General features: G+C 38.6%; 2 protein-coding genes across 2 annotated transcripts in view; one reads left to right on the forward strand and one right to left on the reverse strand.

Annotated features, from left to right (window-relative positions):
- Positions 1–810: 810 nt before the first annotated feature.
- RNMT (RNA guanine-7 methyltransferase) lies at positions 811–16,458 on the reverse strand. Its single transcript, XM_005423333.2, has 11 exons — positions 16,369–16,458; positions 15,259–15,522; positions 12,930–13,062; positions 11,340–11,462; positions 10,183–10,298; positions 9,061–9,242; positions 8,304–8,468; positions 7,054–7,171; positions 5,270–5,371; positions 3,819–3,852; positions 811–2,610 (listed from the first exon to the last, which is right to left on the reverse strand). Exons 2-11 carry the CDS (start codon positions 15,490–15,492, stop codon positions 2,573–2,575), a joined length of 1,245 nt encoding a protein of 414 aa, XP_005423390.1. The 5' UTR covers positions 15,493–15,522; positions 16,369–16,458; the 3' UTR covers positions 811–2,572.
- Positions 16,459–16,831: 373 nt separating this feature from the next.
- Positions 16,832–17,235, forward strand: part of FAM210A (family with sequence similarity 210 member A) — a 19,718-nt gene continuing 19,314 nt past the window's right edge. The window contains exon 1 of the mRNA XM_031058877.1: positions 16,832–16,905. The gene's annotated coding sequence lies outside the window, so the exon portion shown is untranslated. The remainder of the gene's footprint in view (positions 16,906–17,235) is intronic.

Raw genomic sequence — 17,235 nt, forward strand, 5'->3', positions numbered from 1 at the left:
GACCACAGGGATGGAGCAAATGAGGAAAGGCTGAGAGAATTGGGGTTGTTCAGCCTGGAAAAGAGGCTTTGATGTGGCCTTAGAGCAGCCTTCCGGTACCCAGAAGGAGCCTACAAGAAAGATGGAGAGGGACTTTTTACAAGGGGAACAAAGAGAACAAGGGGAAATGTCTTCAGACGAAGTATTTTTGAATCAGGTATTAGGAAGATATTCTTTACTTTGAAGCACTGGAACAGGCTGCCCAAAGCATTTGTGGGTGCTTCATCCCTGGAAGTGTTCAAGGCTAGGTTGATGGAGGTCTGCACAACCTGTTCTACCGAAAGGTGTTCCTGGACATGGCAGGGAGGGTAGAACTAGATGATTTTTAAGGTGCCTTCCAATCAAAATCATTCTCAAAGTCTGTCATCTAAAGTCAATCACATACCTTCCACCAGGCAACACAATTGCTTAAGCAATTTGCTTGAAACTTAAGCATGAAACACAGCACATGCTTAAGTGTTTTGCAGCAATTTCTACCACTCTGGTGTGTAAGTCACAACAGCAAACTTCTACAATATAGCACTGATATAACGCATTTCCCCCAGAAATACAAATACAGTATCTCATTTCATTGTTTTTGCTATAAGGCTTCAGGATATCTAAACAAGGAACAATTACCTCATTTTTAATACAGGATTTTCATACATACATTTTCATGGCAAGCTGAGGTGTTTCCTGCAGCAAGGAATCTACTTAACCTAAGCACAAAACATTTTCTCAGATCTGCTACCCCCCCGATATGTTAAGAGCGACTTAAAAGAGGAAAGACACTTCACTGTACTCCCTCTGTTTTTATTATTCTTATTTCTTCTAAAAATAGCATAACAACATATTTTCAAATGAAATTTGATACAAGAAATCCAACAAAACTAGCTTTGACGCACACAAATTTCAAAGAAACATTTCAGCACTTCTAAAGTGTCATCATTTTTAGCTAGTTTCATGAGTACTAATTCTAGCAAACAAGAACATCTTATTGTCTTAATTTCAGCAGCAGAACTGACAGATTCTACTGCTTCAGTGAAGGTTGCAAGTGTTCTTCTAGAAAACAAAAAAAATAGGAGTCATGGAAGAAAGAGTACAACCTAATTACAGGGGGAAAGCAATACAAGTAAAAACTCTTATAATTTGAACATTTAAGTCTTAACAGAATCGTTCTTTTCTAGGTTTGCTATAACTTTTCAAAATACTCATGTACCATCATCAGTTCATCTCTATGTTGAATCTATTGGCCAGCAGCAGCCATCAGCTACTGTTAGCCCAAAACTGGAGAGAGAAAACATGAAGTATTCAGGCCTTTTAAGTAATGGGTGGCTACAAGCACATGGAAAGTTGATCTAACACCGTACAGAAACCCCTAAGCCAGATCTAAGAGACTAACAAGCAGTTATGACAGTAGTTAGGCACAGTTCTGCCTACTGGTATCATTTGATTTCATTCCCAAATAATGTATGTGTCTCCAGGTTGGGGATTGTTACCCACAGGTACCAGAGTGTATGTTACATACACAACCCTCCCTTTCAGAGAGAACTGCTGGTATCCTCAAATAATACACAGGCTCCCCTTTTGGTTCATGATCCATGACGTGACCATGTTTTTTATGCCTTAAGACTGCAATGAGGTCCCCATCACCACCAGCAGCTCATTCTACTGCCAAGCCCATTTGGAATTTTATGAATCAAGAAAGAAAGGCACCCTAAGATCTATCTAGTAAGTTTCAAGAAACACTAAAACTATTGAAAAGTCAGGAGAATCTTTAATAAAATAAAAAATGTTCAGTAATCTAACTTAAGCAGCTGTTACTGATTACAGCATAGCCATATTTGGAAAACGAAGTCGAAATTAGAAATTGAGTACTTTCAGAGCAGTTTTGTACAGAACAAACTTATTTAATCTTAAAAGCACCACGAAGTGACACTACATATCAGCAAGCAGGAAAAGTAAGAACATCATGGGATTTTACCATGTAAAATACACCATGAATACCACTAAGGTAGATTTACAACGCAGGCTTGAGCACAGCACGGAGGTTCTCAAACTGACTTGGTTTTTTTTGCTCTCCATGCTATGTAGACATACCCTCTATGCTGAACAGATCTCATTATGAATTAACTGAGCTCTGCAGAACAGTATTTAGGCCCTCATTCTGCATTATCGAAGTCAATGTTCTTCCATCAACTTCAGAAGGTGAAGGGTCAGGCTCGTAATCACAAACATACTTCTACAAACAAAACATTTGTTTCTAACAAAGTTATGTGAGTTCAAACACAGGTTTTGAGAGCATGCTGATTGCTTACAAATGCTTAAAAAGACTGGTTCAGAATCTTTCTTATATATACACACACAAGTCCATCTGTCACAGACAGGCAATGTAACTCTGAATCACGAGGTTGCTCTAGTTTTTGGTAGTGTCCTGCACACGTCTGATAATTAAAAAATAAAAAATAAAAAAATAGTTGCCACAATGGATTTCTGATCATTCCAACTTGCACATGGATATGATCCCTTCTTGCTGCATCCAGTATGTGAAGTTTCATGGCTGCTTCTCAAATGCAAATACCAAGTAGATACCTAAAAAAGAAAATGGAAGTATTTAAAGTTTCAGCTTTCTTGGCAACTCAATTAAGTTTTCAAAATGTAACCAGGTTGATATTATGCCCAAAAAACCTGTTAGCAGATTACTGAAATGACAAAAGATGAGTAACTAGCATTCCACTCCAGCACAGTTTTACGTTTCACATTTCAGAAATGCGAATCAAATTCATAAATTACTGTGCCATTCTACATATAACGAACATTCACTAGCACATAAAAAGTCATGTGAGTTAAGTTTAAAGACTCCTTCATACTTTCAGTTATGGACAATCAGGGTTGAGATTATTAACTTCATTTTTAATTGAAAAGTGAATGAACTCATGATGAACTCTCATCAATTTTGATGGACAAAGATGGAATTATAGCATTTTTTCAAGTTCAGACAGTATGATTCTCTTAATGATATTCGTACAATCCACTCCAGCATCCTTGAAAAACTTAGTTGGCATATATTCAGTGCCAGGTATGCCAAACGTTCCTGTGCTCCACACCAGACAGATATGTTAAACTAGTTACTTGAGACCACATTTATAGATTTCCACTTTTATTTTAAAGAGTGAGGTGCCATAGCTACTTCCAAATCTTTCAAGACAAGCTTATCAGACATTCCTCAGCAACAATGCAAAGTTCCATGCAAGGAACAAGCTGTGCTTATACTCTTATCAGAAGCTGAATACTCCACATGTTTCTGGAAAAACAGACTACTTAAGAAACACAGTAATCAGTGAACTTTTAAAGGTATAATATTTTTTTAGGTATGAAGAGGTATAAAATTATATAAAAAGCCCCTCTCAAATATCTAATTGAGATAATACTTCTAGATTGCAGGAAATTTATGTCTACCTTATAATTAATAGATTCAAAAATTAGATAATAATTTAGTAAAGCAGAGTGAAGATTCTTCTCACCTGTGAAGTAAACAGCATGCTTTGGTTTTAAACTACTAAAACAATCAGTATTATGGCTGCAAAAATGCAAATCCTGGTTGGCTGCACTTATGCATTTCCCTCACAATTTCTTGAGATGTGCACGCTACATAAGCTATACACAGTTATTTTGAATTACACAAATAACAACATCTTATTATATTTAAAATCTGGATTTTCTTCCATGACTAACAGGTTATTTTACAAACTTTTCAAAGCAGTCATTCAGTCACTAGTGTTTTCAAAACCATTACTTACTTGTTGCTTCCCATTCAGATTTACTCAATGTTCCCTAGAAGGTGACAAAAAAAACCAGTTATAACAAAAAATAAGGAAACAATAAAACACTGATTTAGCTCTATTTTTCACTGACCAGTGTCTAAGCACCCACAAAGACTGGCTATTTAGGGGCAAGAAAAGCCTTACTGCAGACCACAGATATTTACAACTCCACTCACTACGATGGTCGGGAACTGGAAGATCCAGATAATGGAACACACTTAAACTAAACAGGTACAGGAGAATGGGCCAACAGGCTGTTGGTCTGGATGCCCGTGCGGTGCAGAGCATGCCTGTGTCCATCACCACCCAGCAGTGTGACCTGACCTGCCTCCAGGCGCTGCTCAGACCGAGATGCCCAGTATTTGTGCAGAAGCCAGGAAAAGGCCTTACACCATGGTGCTGCCACCTTCCTCAGGAACACTGCCTGCCTCCACCCAACAACACCCCACAGCCCACAGAAACTCTGTTTTCAAGAGACTCTCACCCTCACTCACACATTCTGGAAAAACAGCCTGCCTTCCAGCCTAGGAAATTCCCAGCTCATCTGATGAGATGAAAGCACGGCCAGCTCACAAGTAAAAAGCTGCTGCCATTTACCGAACCACTTAAGAAACCTAAGGCCACAACAAGAAGCTGATTTTCTGCTCTGCCCACTCCATCCCCATCCAAGGAGTCCTCACTGAGGCCATTAATTTAGTCCATATGCTACCCACTTACCAAACCTTCACCTTTTAAAATAGCATTTGGCACCAGATGTTTTTGGTCTGACTTGGCTGTTCTCATGTTTTTAAGCCTATTTCTTAAAGCAAGCATTTTTCTTTTCAAAAATTTTTTAATTTCAAATGTGAAGAGCAGGTTTCTTTTCTCTCTTGATGCAGGATTTTTATATATGCAGTAAAAGGACTACATCTTCAGGAATTCAGAACATGAACAGTAGATGAATCAATGATTAAAAAAAAAACCCCAAACAACAAAACCAAGTGGAAAAACTTTAAGCTGACCACCCTCATGCTGTATTGATGAAAATGGAAAGAATGATTTCAAATATATACAGTGCTATGAAGAAAGCTTTGAAGTCTCCCATCAGAGGATTGGAATTAATGCTTTAAATCAGTATTGCGAAGATCCAGACATAAAAGAAGATTCCTCAAATTAAGAATAGTTAGAAAGAAAAGCTGTCAAGTAAGATGGAAAAAATATCCTTTCCCTTCTGCATTATTACAAATGTCTTAACAGCTACCAAATAAGGTGAATTTGAGTATGGAATAGAGGTTAGATGCAGCCCTGCAGCTCTACAATTTTTCACATGCAAAGAGACACTCACACCAACTTCACTGCAGTTGAAATGAAGAAGGCAGCACAGTTTGAAAGATCAGGTCCTCAGTTTTAAGACACCATTATCTCTAGTGAAGTATGAAGGAACTTACCAATGGTAACTTTGCCTTGCCATCTTTGATAAACTCTTTTGCATGTTCATAATCATCAGGTTTATCAGAAACAAGCCTGGAATCACCATGTGTAGAATATGGCTGGAGAACATAGAATAAAACATTGAGTAGTGAGATACATTAATCACATCAAGTAAAGGGTTTGGCACAACACAGTCCACGGCAGAAGTCGGTAAGTCTTAAAAATATTTTAAATTTACATCTCTCCTTTTTAACACTCTCAGGAACAGGTCTGATGTTCCCTACTTACCAGAAAACCTGACATCCAAGAATTATAAATTAAGTTTTATCCTTATATCTCTAAAGCAGGGGAAACAGAATAACTATAAACACTCTCCTTCATGTACAGCTCGCTATAAGCATTACCCGGATATACCTTCTTTTAGAAGAGCAACTATACCAGCAACTCTTCAGCAGAAGATCTAAGAAATGAGCAACTACAATTTCAAGCAGAACAATTAAAATACTTCAATAACACACAAGCTGTAACAGAAGTATACTACAGGTTCTCCAAAACTAAGATGTACTTATTAAGGATCCCAGTTACTAGCGATCTGTGTAAATAAATCTCATCATAAAAATGCAGTCCTCAGTTGTAAGTGACCACTACCTTAAGACAACTCTCACTTTCCTAAGAAGGAAGATGGTAAGTCAAAGGCTGTGTCTCTGTGCTACTGCCAGTGAGAGCCTTTACACAGCACCATCACTTTTAGAGTCAACAAGTGCAGTCAATTGCAGTCTGACTCACCTAAGTCACCAATTAGTTGACCTGAGAATTTTCTGCAGAAGAATTCTATTGTTTGAGGGAGGAGGGAAGCACAAATAACTGCAAGTAAAACCAAAGCCTTAGAGGTGGCCTGGAAAAGCTTCTCTGAAGCTGCTAAAGTTATCCAGGGTAAGAGTTGGAGGATAAAAAAAACAAAGAAAAAAAATTGGGCAAAAACATATGCTCAGTTACAGTTAAGGACCATTTTCTTCTATGAACACAGACTGTCCTTTTATTCCTACAAAGATTCCTTTCTGTCTTTTCAGTCAATATTCCTTGCACAAAGATCCAGCTTTCAGTCTCTCTGCTGAGGAAGAAATGGATTACAGTCACCACTATGTGACACTTGGCATGACTCTTGGGCTTCTGTTTCCTACTTCATAAGAACAGAAATTTGCCTCAATATTGAAATATTATCTTCAAAACTTGAATCATCTATTGGGTAGGACCTGTGCTGGACCAAGAGAAGAGTGTGAGGAATAAGGAGAGGCAGAAACAAAGTGTTATGAACAGACCACAATCCCCCTTCCCATGCAGAGGAAGGGAGAGGAGGTAGAAAGGTCAGGAGTGAACAAATGAAGCTGAGCCTGGGAAAAAGTAGTGGGTGGGACAAAGGTGTTTTTAGGTTTTCATGTTTCTCACCTTTCTACTTTTTTTTTTAATTAATTAAATTAACCTTCTCCAAGTTCAGTCTGTTTTGTCTGTGACAGTAATTGCTAAGCAATCTCCTTGAATTTATCTTGACCCACAAGTTTTTTTTTTCTATTTTCTCCCCCTATCCTGTTGGGAAGAGGGAACAAGAGTGCAGGTCAGGGGGTGTCTGGCAGCCAGTCAAGATCAACAACCAGAGTCACACTTCAGCCCCAGGAACTAAATACTTTCTATTGGTAGCCCTTACTTAAATGTAAAATGTTCACAAAGGGAACTTCAATTATTGTGCAAAAATTAACAAAATGTAAAATGCTACTAAAATCAAACAAGTCAACTCCAAATTTACCTCCAAGGCCTGCATTCTCCTTAACAGCATTTTATGCTCATCGTTCTTGATTTTTTCTTCATAGAATTCCCGAAACGTCATTTTGTAGACTAATTTCATACCATGCTTCTTTGCCATTCTGTCAAAATAACAAGCTTGATTAGGGAAGCCACAAAATTATTGTAGCTTTTTTTTCAAAAGAACAATTTTAAGCCACAGCGACATCTTATGGTATTCACTAGAATAACACTTCTTTACAACTTTTTTCTCTAAGTAAAGACATTTAGATTAAAAAAGCTGCAGTTCCACCACAAATTGCAGTTTTGTTTTTTTAATTAGGACATCAAAAATCTACACAGAAGTCATTTACAAACATTTTAATAGAAAAGGCCTCTTCTCCTGAAATATAGAAGTTCCATGTGGATTTCCAGAAAGACTACACATTTCCCTGCAGTATCTATCATGTCAGATATTATTAATAGATTTAGAAAACTTTTTTCTACTGTATTCAGTGGCTTACATCTCAGTTTTATGTAGACACCGTGGTCATGCAGCACTGAAGTTACAGCTGTCAGTGACAGATGCTGTTATTTTAAACAGACAACTACAAATGAAGGTCTTGAACAGGCTTGAAGGGAAAGCTTAGTACTGCTTAACCATATTGAGCTTGAATAGCAGGAAAAAACTCAGTATGGAAAGATTTGTCTGTACCTCACGATACAGCTGGGAAAACCAAATCTGAGGTCACACAGAGGTAACAGCAAAATATATGCTTACAGATGAAGATCATTTAGAGGAAGAAAAAAATCATTATAGCAAAAATCCTATGAACATCTAAGGAAAGGTGGAGAAGACAAGAAAGAGGTACCATGATGAAGAAGATGCACAAGAAAGCTTACTGAAAGACTAAAAAAGGACTAGAAAAAAAACCCTCGAAAAGTTAAAGAAGAAAAAGCTGGGAGTTCTAAAGTTTTGCTGACAGATCCAATACATCAGATCAGATGGTCCCTCGTGAGACACAATTTAACTCCTCACAGACTTTGACCAGAGCACCTTCAACAGAATTCAATGGACAGATTACAGTTGTGGATAGAAATGCAAGAAACCTCTGTATGTGAAGTAAAAACAACAACAAAAAAAAAAGCTGAAAAATATAATAAGAAAGCTAAAACATAATTTTCTCCAAGCATTATGCAATGACAAATAAATGAAACAAATGTTTATTATGTTCCATAGCTTTTATTGTATAATAAATTTAAAACTTAACTTACTCTTCCAGTAAGGGAAAGTAAACCAAAAACTCAGGGACATCAACCACTTCTTCCAAGTGAAAATCATACTTGCAGCCAAATAAGGGATAGTCTCCCTTCTTTTCAAATTTTACATTGTATACATCATTCCCAAATGAATTTGTTTCTGAAGCTTCGAGTCTCTTTCTATAGAATGAGATATAAACAAACATTTATTGACCAGTATTGAACAGGCAGAGAAAACTACACATAAGAAGCCTGAAAATATTTCTCCCAGTAATACTCAGTGATCTCTCTAGTTTTCCACTTCCCTTATCTCATAAGGCAATGAAACAATTAAATGAAGCAGCATACTGGGTTTTAACAGGTTATCATTCCCATACACCAAGGACAAAATGGACCTAGAAGATGAACCTTTAGCCTGGACACACAGATAATCTACATGGACAAGACAGGCTTCTACAAACAATCACAAAACCTTGACAGTTTTTCCCCAGGCTGTAGAAATTTTGACACTAATAAAGTCATGATAGAGGGATGAAGTGTATGAAGACCTGTACTCTCCAACAGAAAAACCACGTGGACATGAGAGAAGGGTAAGTATTGCTTTACCTGTTTGAGTCAAGTTAATGAGTGAGATTCTTTTTTATTAGAATCCAAAATTGTTGCAAAAAAATTGCTTTTGCTTGCACAAACATATTGGAGCACTGTAAGAACATCTACCACTTAACAATGCTTCCCAGAGTTTTGGAAGATTTAACAGGATATGAGTACTTACACGAGTTCAAAACTATTTGGAGTTGTGCCAATGAAATAACCTCCAGGAGAGAGGTTCCCGCAAGCATTTTTAAGCATCATGTCAGCCTGCTCATACGTCTCAAATGAATAGTGGTAAACAAACTGACAACTGCAAATGTCAAAGCGCATATCTGGATCATTGTACTTGGAAGACAAGAGATCCTGCAACAGATTAAAAAAAAACTACAGAAACAAGCATGATTCACTTAAATCTAACAAATACACTACACTCATGATAGAGACCAAAAGTCAAGGAAATTAACTTTTGTGTACAAGGACAGACAGAACAAAGCATGCAAGAGAAAATACATATGCATCTAAAACTGAGCTGTAATAGCAACATGAAAATATCCCTTTCTTTCCTGGCCAAGTCTCTCTTTCCTCTCCCCCAAGCTGAGAGATGACATGAACCTGCAACAGACTATATCTCAGAAGAAGGAAAGGCAACCAAGAATTCAAGCAAACCCTTCATGCAAGGCTAAGAACAAGTTCAGCTTTTCCACAGATATGCTGGAACCAGGCAGGTTCTGTCTCAGCCTCTATCAGCAGGGCACTCTCAGCCTGCACTTCTAGGAAGCAAAAGCAGTCCTGTTTACAAGACTGCCTCCTAAGCCTCAGCCATGCATTCACCACTGCCTCCAGACAGTCTAAGAAATCTGCTCTACTACACAAGTAGAGGTAGTTTTAAAGGTACCTATTATAGTAACCAAAAAGAATTTTTTCTTTCTAGTGGCAAATTGTTAAATCAGTCATATCAGAAGAAGTCCTTATATATTCCAGCATTCACCAAAATAGTTTCCAACATCCCATGCTGTCTCACATAACTCCAAAGCTAAATTCTGTTCCCCTTGTTGAGTAAAGGATAGTGAAAGCCCCAGATTTACTATCCAGAAAAGACATTCAGACCTCAGGAATGTTACACTGTACAACAGAAGCAAAATGCCCCAAAGTACATCTTAAGCAACCTTCCAGTAACCCCTATGACTGATTCTCCTGGCAGTACAATAATCCAACCTTAAAAACATATATATACACAAATTGTTACGACACTACCATAGAGAACATTAAATCTCCAAAATATTACAAAGCACAGGAACTGTACCTTGGTACTATCTGCTTGTATGAATTCTGCATCAAAAATATGTTCATTATACCGACACCGGGATTTCATTTCTTCATAGCGGTGCTTGCACTGCTGCACAGAAATGTCAGCAATGTCTATATATGGAAAGATAATAAATATAACAAATGAAATTTTTAAAAGTGTGTACACTGCTCCAGACAAGAAAACTGAAATGACTGCTGGAACACAAAAGGTACAAAAAGGCAGGATAAAAAAAATGAACTTCAGTTCCATTAAAACAGCTCAGCTCCCTGGGATTCTTAATACTCTTAAAAATATAAAAGATGTTGAAATCCATTTCTGGTATGTCATATTATAGGAACTTTTTAAAATTCTAAGTCTGCTTCTTTCTCAGTCATTGAGGTTCTCACAATATGCAATGAATTCACCTAGGAACTTTGTAAGTAAATTGATTAAGTGTATTTGAATAGTGCCCACTGAATAATGCAAGAAAGAACTGTAAAATGTGAAGTACACAAAATAATTCCCACTGAAAGAGTTTTAGGGAATTTTAGTACCTAATTAAATTTGGAGTTAAGTAATTCTTTCTCTGATTATCCTTGGGATACTTTCTGAGAGAAGGAAAGATGGTATCATTCTCCCAACATCTAAGCCAATTATTCAAACCAGAAATCTTTTTAATCAGCTTTCAGCTCTTCCCCGTTTCTGAGTCTGAAAATCTTTAGCTGACTGTAACATCCCAGACCATTTTTTTCTCACAACACTGGGGGGATTATTTGTTTTTTTAAATGCAACTCTCCTGTATGTGTTTGAGAACAATTAAAAATACTACAAGAGACTAGATGTGGAAGAAAAGACATAAAATAAAAAAAGTCAGTCTTTTCCCCAGGGCCACATTTTGCCTAAGGCAACCTGTGGCAATGGTGCTTTTCTTTAGTGACACCAGTTTTTATTTAGGAGTTGAACTGAAAGCTAAATATTGATGACTCTTATATTTCTGCTGGCAATCGAGTAATATCTTCAGATTAAAAGACAAAACACAACTTTTTGCACAAAAGGTGTACATTACATTCTTTGATTGACTGGAAAAAAAGAAATAATAAAATACTGGAGGTGTACTTGGTTTCCCATAAAACCTGATGTACCTTCCCTAGAAAGTTATCAGGTCTCCTTACCAGTACAGACGAGTTTTTTAATTCTCCCTTTTTTCCATTTCAGTAAGTCTCCACCTTTCCCACATCCTAGATCCAAAACAGTTATATCACTCTTCTTCTGTCGTACCCGGTCTATAAATTCGCCTAGAAAAATAAAAACCAGGAGATATAAACATCTCTGCACATGTATTGCACCTAAAAGCCTAAAGAACCAAAAGGAGCTGAGAATTTTAAAACACCTCACACCTTACTTTGCCTATAAATCTTCTTAATATTACAAACTTAAATCTCTTTTCTTTCTAGAAGGATGAAAGGAGCCACAAACTTTTAAAACTGTAGAGAAGATGAATATTTTCTGTGCTGAATGTGCTCTGCATGTAACTTGACTGAGGCTCTGAACTGTTTCCCTGGCTAAGGCAAAACTGCACATGGCTAAACAACCACCCTGGACACAGGGAGGGAAACAGGGTTGCCTTTCATTAGCATTATAATGAATGCAGATGTTATTTGAAAATATGGGAAAGCCTTTTGCAGAAATAAAAAGCCAATTAAAGGCATCAGCCACAACATCTCTTCCCAGTCACCTTACAGAAATGCATAATGTTTTTCACTCACTGTCCCAGGCTTTGCAATAACAGTAGCTACTCCTTTGCTGTCTTTCTACCCTACACACACCAGTCACATTTATTCTTCCCCCTCGAGGCTGCCTAGATTCTCTCTGCTCTGACTGATGTTGGCATATTATGTAAAACATATCAGCCTGCTAGCAACTTTTCTTCACAGTAGGAGACATGAAATATGTTTTGATACAACTGCTATAAAGCCACACTGCTGAAATTCTTTATGACAGAAAGGCTTCAACGCAGGCTTGAGGAACAGCTTTATAGAAATCTAAATATTGCTTCTAACTGCTCTGATACAACACAACAAAAAGCAGCATGCTAAGACAAATGGTGCCAACATCTTCTGGCGCAGATCCCTCTTCATGAACCTGTGGTGCTGTGCTGATGATTCTTTTCTTTGTTGGCAGATATTTGATGGCTTTGTTTCCTCAATTTAGAATTAATTTGTGGAACAGCAGACTTTGCCTTTAAATAAAAACCTGCTGATTCTTAAAGAACTACATCCTTTAGCTTTCCATCTTTTCAACCACTGACTACGGGTAATACAGAAAATATTTATGTGTTCAAGCTTCCTGCAGAACTGCTTAAGCAAGATCTGAACAGAGAATGCTTTGGGAAAATGCCTAAGAAATTACTTTAGATAAATTCAAACAAGAACAGCTCAATCTAAGAACACTTAAGTTCTTTATGATTTAAAGCTGTACTTTTCTCTTTTAAAATGCTATGGAGAAGAATAGTTTCCAGTATGAACTTTTATAGTCAGTCAACCTTTAAAACTTAAGCATATGCTTGGCAATCCAACAATACAAAACACTATCACAAAGATTCAAATTAAATATAAATATAGACATTTTACTGCAGCTGAAAAACTTCCTGTATTATGAGACAAAGCATCATACTCAACATCAGAAAACAGAAAAAATTACATTTTGATACAAAAATTAGTTACATTTTCATCATGTCTAAGCAATCAGCTAAAGAAACTTACCAATGAGAACACTCTTTGTCCAATTATTAAAGTTTCGGAGGTAGAATATGCGAGACTGGCTACGTTTTTCCAAACCAACTTCTTGAAGTTCATTATAATGTGCAGCTACAGCTTGCCCATGGCCAATCACATGCTGCAGAAAGGAAATCACACCACAGAAGGAACAGACTGAAGCAGTGAATTCTTTTTATTACTTAGTCATTTAATCAAAAGACACACGTGTTCACTTCAAGGATTTAAGAAGGCAAACAAGCAATACTATGAAGAGCACCATCATAATAAAGATATTTCCCATATCTGTCCTGGTACTGATGTCAGTACTTCAATTATCACAGCAACACTCACAAACTTAACCCCCTTTTTAGTTAATTCAAGCAATTTCTGGATGATAGATATTGCCCAGCATCTTTCCTTCACAGAAATACTTAACATTCAGTTCTCTAATACTCTCAACCACGCTCAAAGAACACATTTTATTCTTCTTAAGTCTGGGACAGAAGAAGAGGATGTTCCATCTCAAGGAACTTTGAGCCTCTTCAAAGAGCCTGTTTAAGAAATTCAGTATTTTCATCTGACAGAAGTGTATAAACTGCCAATTTAACCAAAATGCCAAATGGCTGATGTCACATTAAGGTCCAAGTGGATGACTCCACTGCCAGAGATTTAAACAGACCATGATAAAGGAATGAGAAGAATCATTTGATAACATATTCCATATAATGCTTAAGAGTTAGTTGGAGAAATATCTCTGATTTAGCTTTAACTCAAAATACTCCAAGAGATTTCTGTCCAGCCTTAGCTTTAAATACTACAAGACACTTCTCTTCCCTGTTACACAGAGAAGCATCCTATCTACATACAGATATTATGCTCCCAACATTTCTTCACCTTGAAAATAATCTTCAACTATATACATGAAGTGAAAATAAATTATAAGTAAAATCCAAAGTAACAGAACAGACACAACCAGCACCAATTCTATGAGGTACAAAAGCATTCGAAATAACAGTACAAACCAGAATGAAGCCATTAGAACCATTCCTAACAGTTCACCGCAGAAGTCAATATTCCTGCATCTTACTATTCAAACAGCAGTTCCTCAAGGGAAAAGTTTTGGCTGATAGATGTGAATTCTTCAGTGTTTCATATACTTTTGGAAACACTCAGAATGAACACAGCCTTACTTGTCTGAAATCTTTATAACCTCATCATCTGTTTATTCCCACACTGGGCTGACCGATACTAACAAGTATTTTGATGACTTCTATTCTTTTCCAGGGTAAGCACAGATGGCTCCCTGAATGGCCACTGAAGGTGACAGAAGCTAGAACAGCTGACTCAGGCCAGTGTGGGGGACATACTAATACAAACCATTAGCACATCTCAGCTGCAAACAGCCATCAGCAACAACATCTAGATGGTGGCACCTATGTTCAGTCACCTCTCTCCACCCTTAGGCTACACAAACCCAAGGTAGTTCTTGTTCATCTAAGCCTTACACCCCCTTATTAAAAGGATGAAAGGGTTAATAATGTTTCTACCACAACAAAGGACACACTTGATTTTGCCAGACTGCTAAGCCATATATTAACATACTAAGAAAATTCTGGGCAGATAAACAAAACACTAGGTGGTCAGACATTTTCGAATTATATTTAAATATTCCAAAAGGATGACCTAGGGGGGATATTAAAGCATCAGCTTCTACAAGCTCATACATAATAAAGGACAGCATGATGTAAAACATTACCCTTTTCACCCTCCCAGGTGGACATCTAAAAGGACATACGTTTCCTGCTGCTTTTGTAGTCTTAAAATGCAAAGAAGCACCTGTAAGTCTTTCACTGCTTCACTTTGCCAACAAATCATACTGAAATTGTATCACAGAGGATGCAGTCTGTTGAGTTTTGCAAACTATACAGTACCTTACCAAGGAAATAAAAGGACAAAATTACCTTATGGAAGTACTTCCCAAGCACAGGTAACTAGACTAACACACAGATAAACAACATGAGAGCTGAGTTCAAGATATGGAACTTGGACTAATGCCAGTAAACCCTACACTACACTACCAGATTGCTACCACAAGGAGGATGGAACAGCCTTAGAATTAGACTAAGTATGTGCTGAGATTAGCATTCTAATTGCAAGCCCTCTTGCTCCTCTGTGAAGCCCAACATCACTTGTGCACCTGTTACTTCCCTAGGAAACATTTCCATACTTGTTTTGTGCTGGCTCACAGGCATCTAGCATAAATATTTTCAATCATTTCTTGAGCTAAGGCTTTGAAACAAGGATTTGAAAACAGCTCAAAATAAATGACACTCACTGCTTTCTTAGAAGGTTCATCTTCAGGATCTAAATTCTTCCTCTTTGCTCTGCCATCCTGATCACCACCATCAACTTCTTTGTCATTTTCAGTGGACTGCTCTGCACCTGAAGCAGAACTATTGCCTTCACATCCGACACCTGAAGCTGACTCTAAAGCAGGAGGTGTTTTCTCCACTTCTTCATTCAAATTCTTCTCTACTTGCTGTTCTTCTGTCTTGGTTCCTTCAGCCATTTTGACTGGTCCACTGATCAGAATGGAAATCTAGAAGGAAAAGAAACAAACCACCAAGAATTTTCAGTGCTGAAAATTTCACTTACTTGTGGTTGCAATCGTGACTTTCAAACATAATATTGGTATTTCACCCTAGGCAACATACAGACTTCAAATTTGACCAGTTGTTTAATAAAGGCAGCTCAATAAAACATGTGGAACTTAAAAGCACTCATTAAATAAGTTAAAATTAAGATAAATTGTTACTTTTTATTTTAGAGTCACTCTTACATATCTTTATTGACTCAACTGCCAAATCTTAATGTTTCTTTTCTTTCCCTCCCCATAAAGGTAACCTACAAATCATTTTATGATTAGAAACACAGAGAGACTCTCTCAAATTAGTAATTTTTTTATTTAAACTGATATGTTTTGAAATGGATGTCTTCAAATAAAAGATCAAGATGGGTTTTTATAAGCAAATTTTCTTACCAGTTGTGGATTTTCCAGTTTGCCAAGAATATCCACTATGCTCTGAGCTTAACTAATACATGGAATATTCAGTTGCACCTGTATTTCCACATCTCCACCTCACAAATATCAACAGGGGCTGCAGGAGTGCAAACAACTCCTACAAAGCTCATTTGGTCTCCAGCACATCCCAGCCTTCTTTACACCAGCACTGGGAAGCAGAACACCTACTTTTTAACAAGGCATGGGAGAGGGCAATTTGGCGCCTCCTGTTCTGAAACAGTGGCCTAAACCACCAAAAAAAAAAAATCACATTTAAATCCACCGTATCCAGGCCCACCTCCTAATGAGGGCCAGAACACATCCACTGAGTGGGCCACTACACAGAGGCGTCAGAGCCTCAAACGGCCTTAAAGCACACCTTACAAAAATAATTCTTCCACTACTGCACAGCACCACAGCGCTTGGTTTGCGAAGCAGCAGCAGACCCTTCGTTATCCTCACCCGGCTATTCCAAGAAGTTTCGAAAGCCCAAATTGTGAAACGACCCGACTTTCACAACTAACGATGGCAACCGGAGGAAGCAGCAGCTCCTTCAGCCGGAGAGCTCAAAACGCCTGCAGTAATGTGGGAATGGCCCCGCCGGCCTCGGGCCGCGCCCGCCCCCTCCTTTCTCCCTTCCCTCCTTCCCTTCCCCCATGACGGGGCTGGGAGGCCTCAGGGCCTCCGCTCCCGTTAACCAGGCGTCACCAGCCCCGGTCCTTGATGGCAGATTGTGGGACTCCGTTGGCACTATCAAACCAGCCCGGCGTCACGACCTGGGAGGGAGCACGGGGAACGGGAGCGGGAAAACGCGGCGGCGCGCGGAGTCCTGTGAGGAGCGGCTGGGGCTGCTTAGCCTGGAGAAGAGGAGGGCTCGGGGGGACCTTATCGCTCTCTACAACTGCCTGACAGGAGGGTGTAGTAAGCTGGGGCCAGCTTCTTCCAACGCGCCTGCTCTGAGAGAGAGGAGATTCCGATTACATACTAGAACAACTTTTTCACCGTGAGGATGCTCAGGCGTTGGAATAGGTTGCCCAGGGAAGTGGTGGAGTCACCCTCCCTGGAGGTGTTTAAGAGACGCCTGGCCCTGGCGCCGGGTGATTTGGGTTAGGCGGTCGCAGTGGCAGTGCCAGATTGACGATTGGGCAGGGTGGTCTTAAAGGTCACTTCCGAACAAAGTTGGGTCTGTCAAAGGCGGCGGGGTCCCAGCCGGGGCAGAGGGACTACGAGTCCCAAGGGGCCGTGCGAGCG

Source organism: Geospiza fortis, unplaced genomic scaffold (assembly GCF_000277835.1).
Source record: "Geospiza fortis unplaced genomic scaffold, GeoFor_1.0 scaffold100, whole genome shotgun sequence".
NCBI lineage: Eukaryota > Metazoa > Chordata > Aves > Passeriformes > Thraupidae > Geospiza > Geospiza fortis.

Bases quoted from the DNA above. Each gene is read 5' to 3' on its own strand.
- RNMT (XM_005423333.2), bottom strand. From the start codon at position 15,492: ATGGCTGAAGGAACCAAGACAGAAGAACAGCAAGTAGAGAAGAATTTG. The intron at 13,063-15,258 runs GTGAGTGTCATT...TCCTTTCTGCAG, and splicing joins ATGAACCTTCTAAGAAAGCA to CATGTGATTGGCCATGGGCA. The intron at 10,299-11,339 runs GTAAGGAGACCT...TTCCATATATAG, and splicing joins TAAAAAACTCGTCTGTACTG to ACATTGCTGACATTTCTGTG.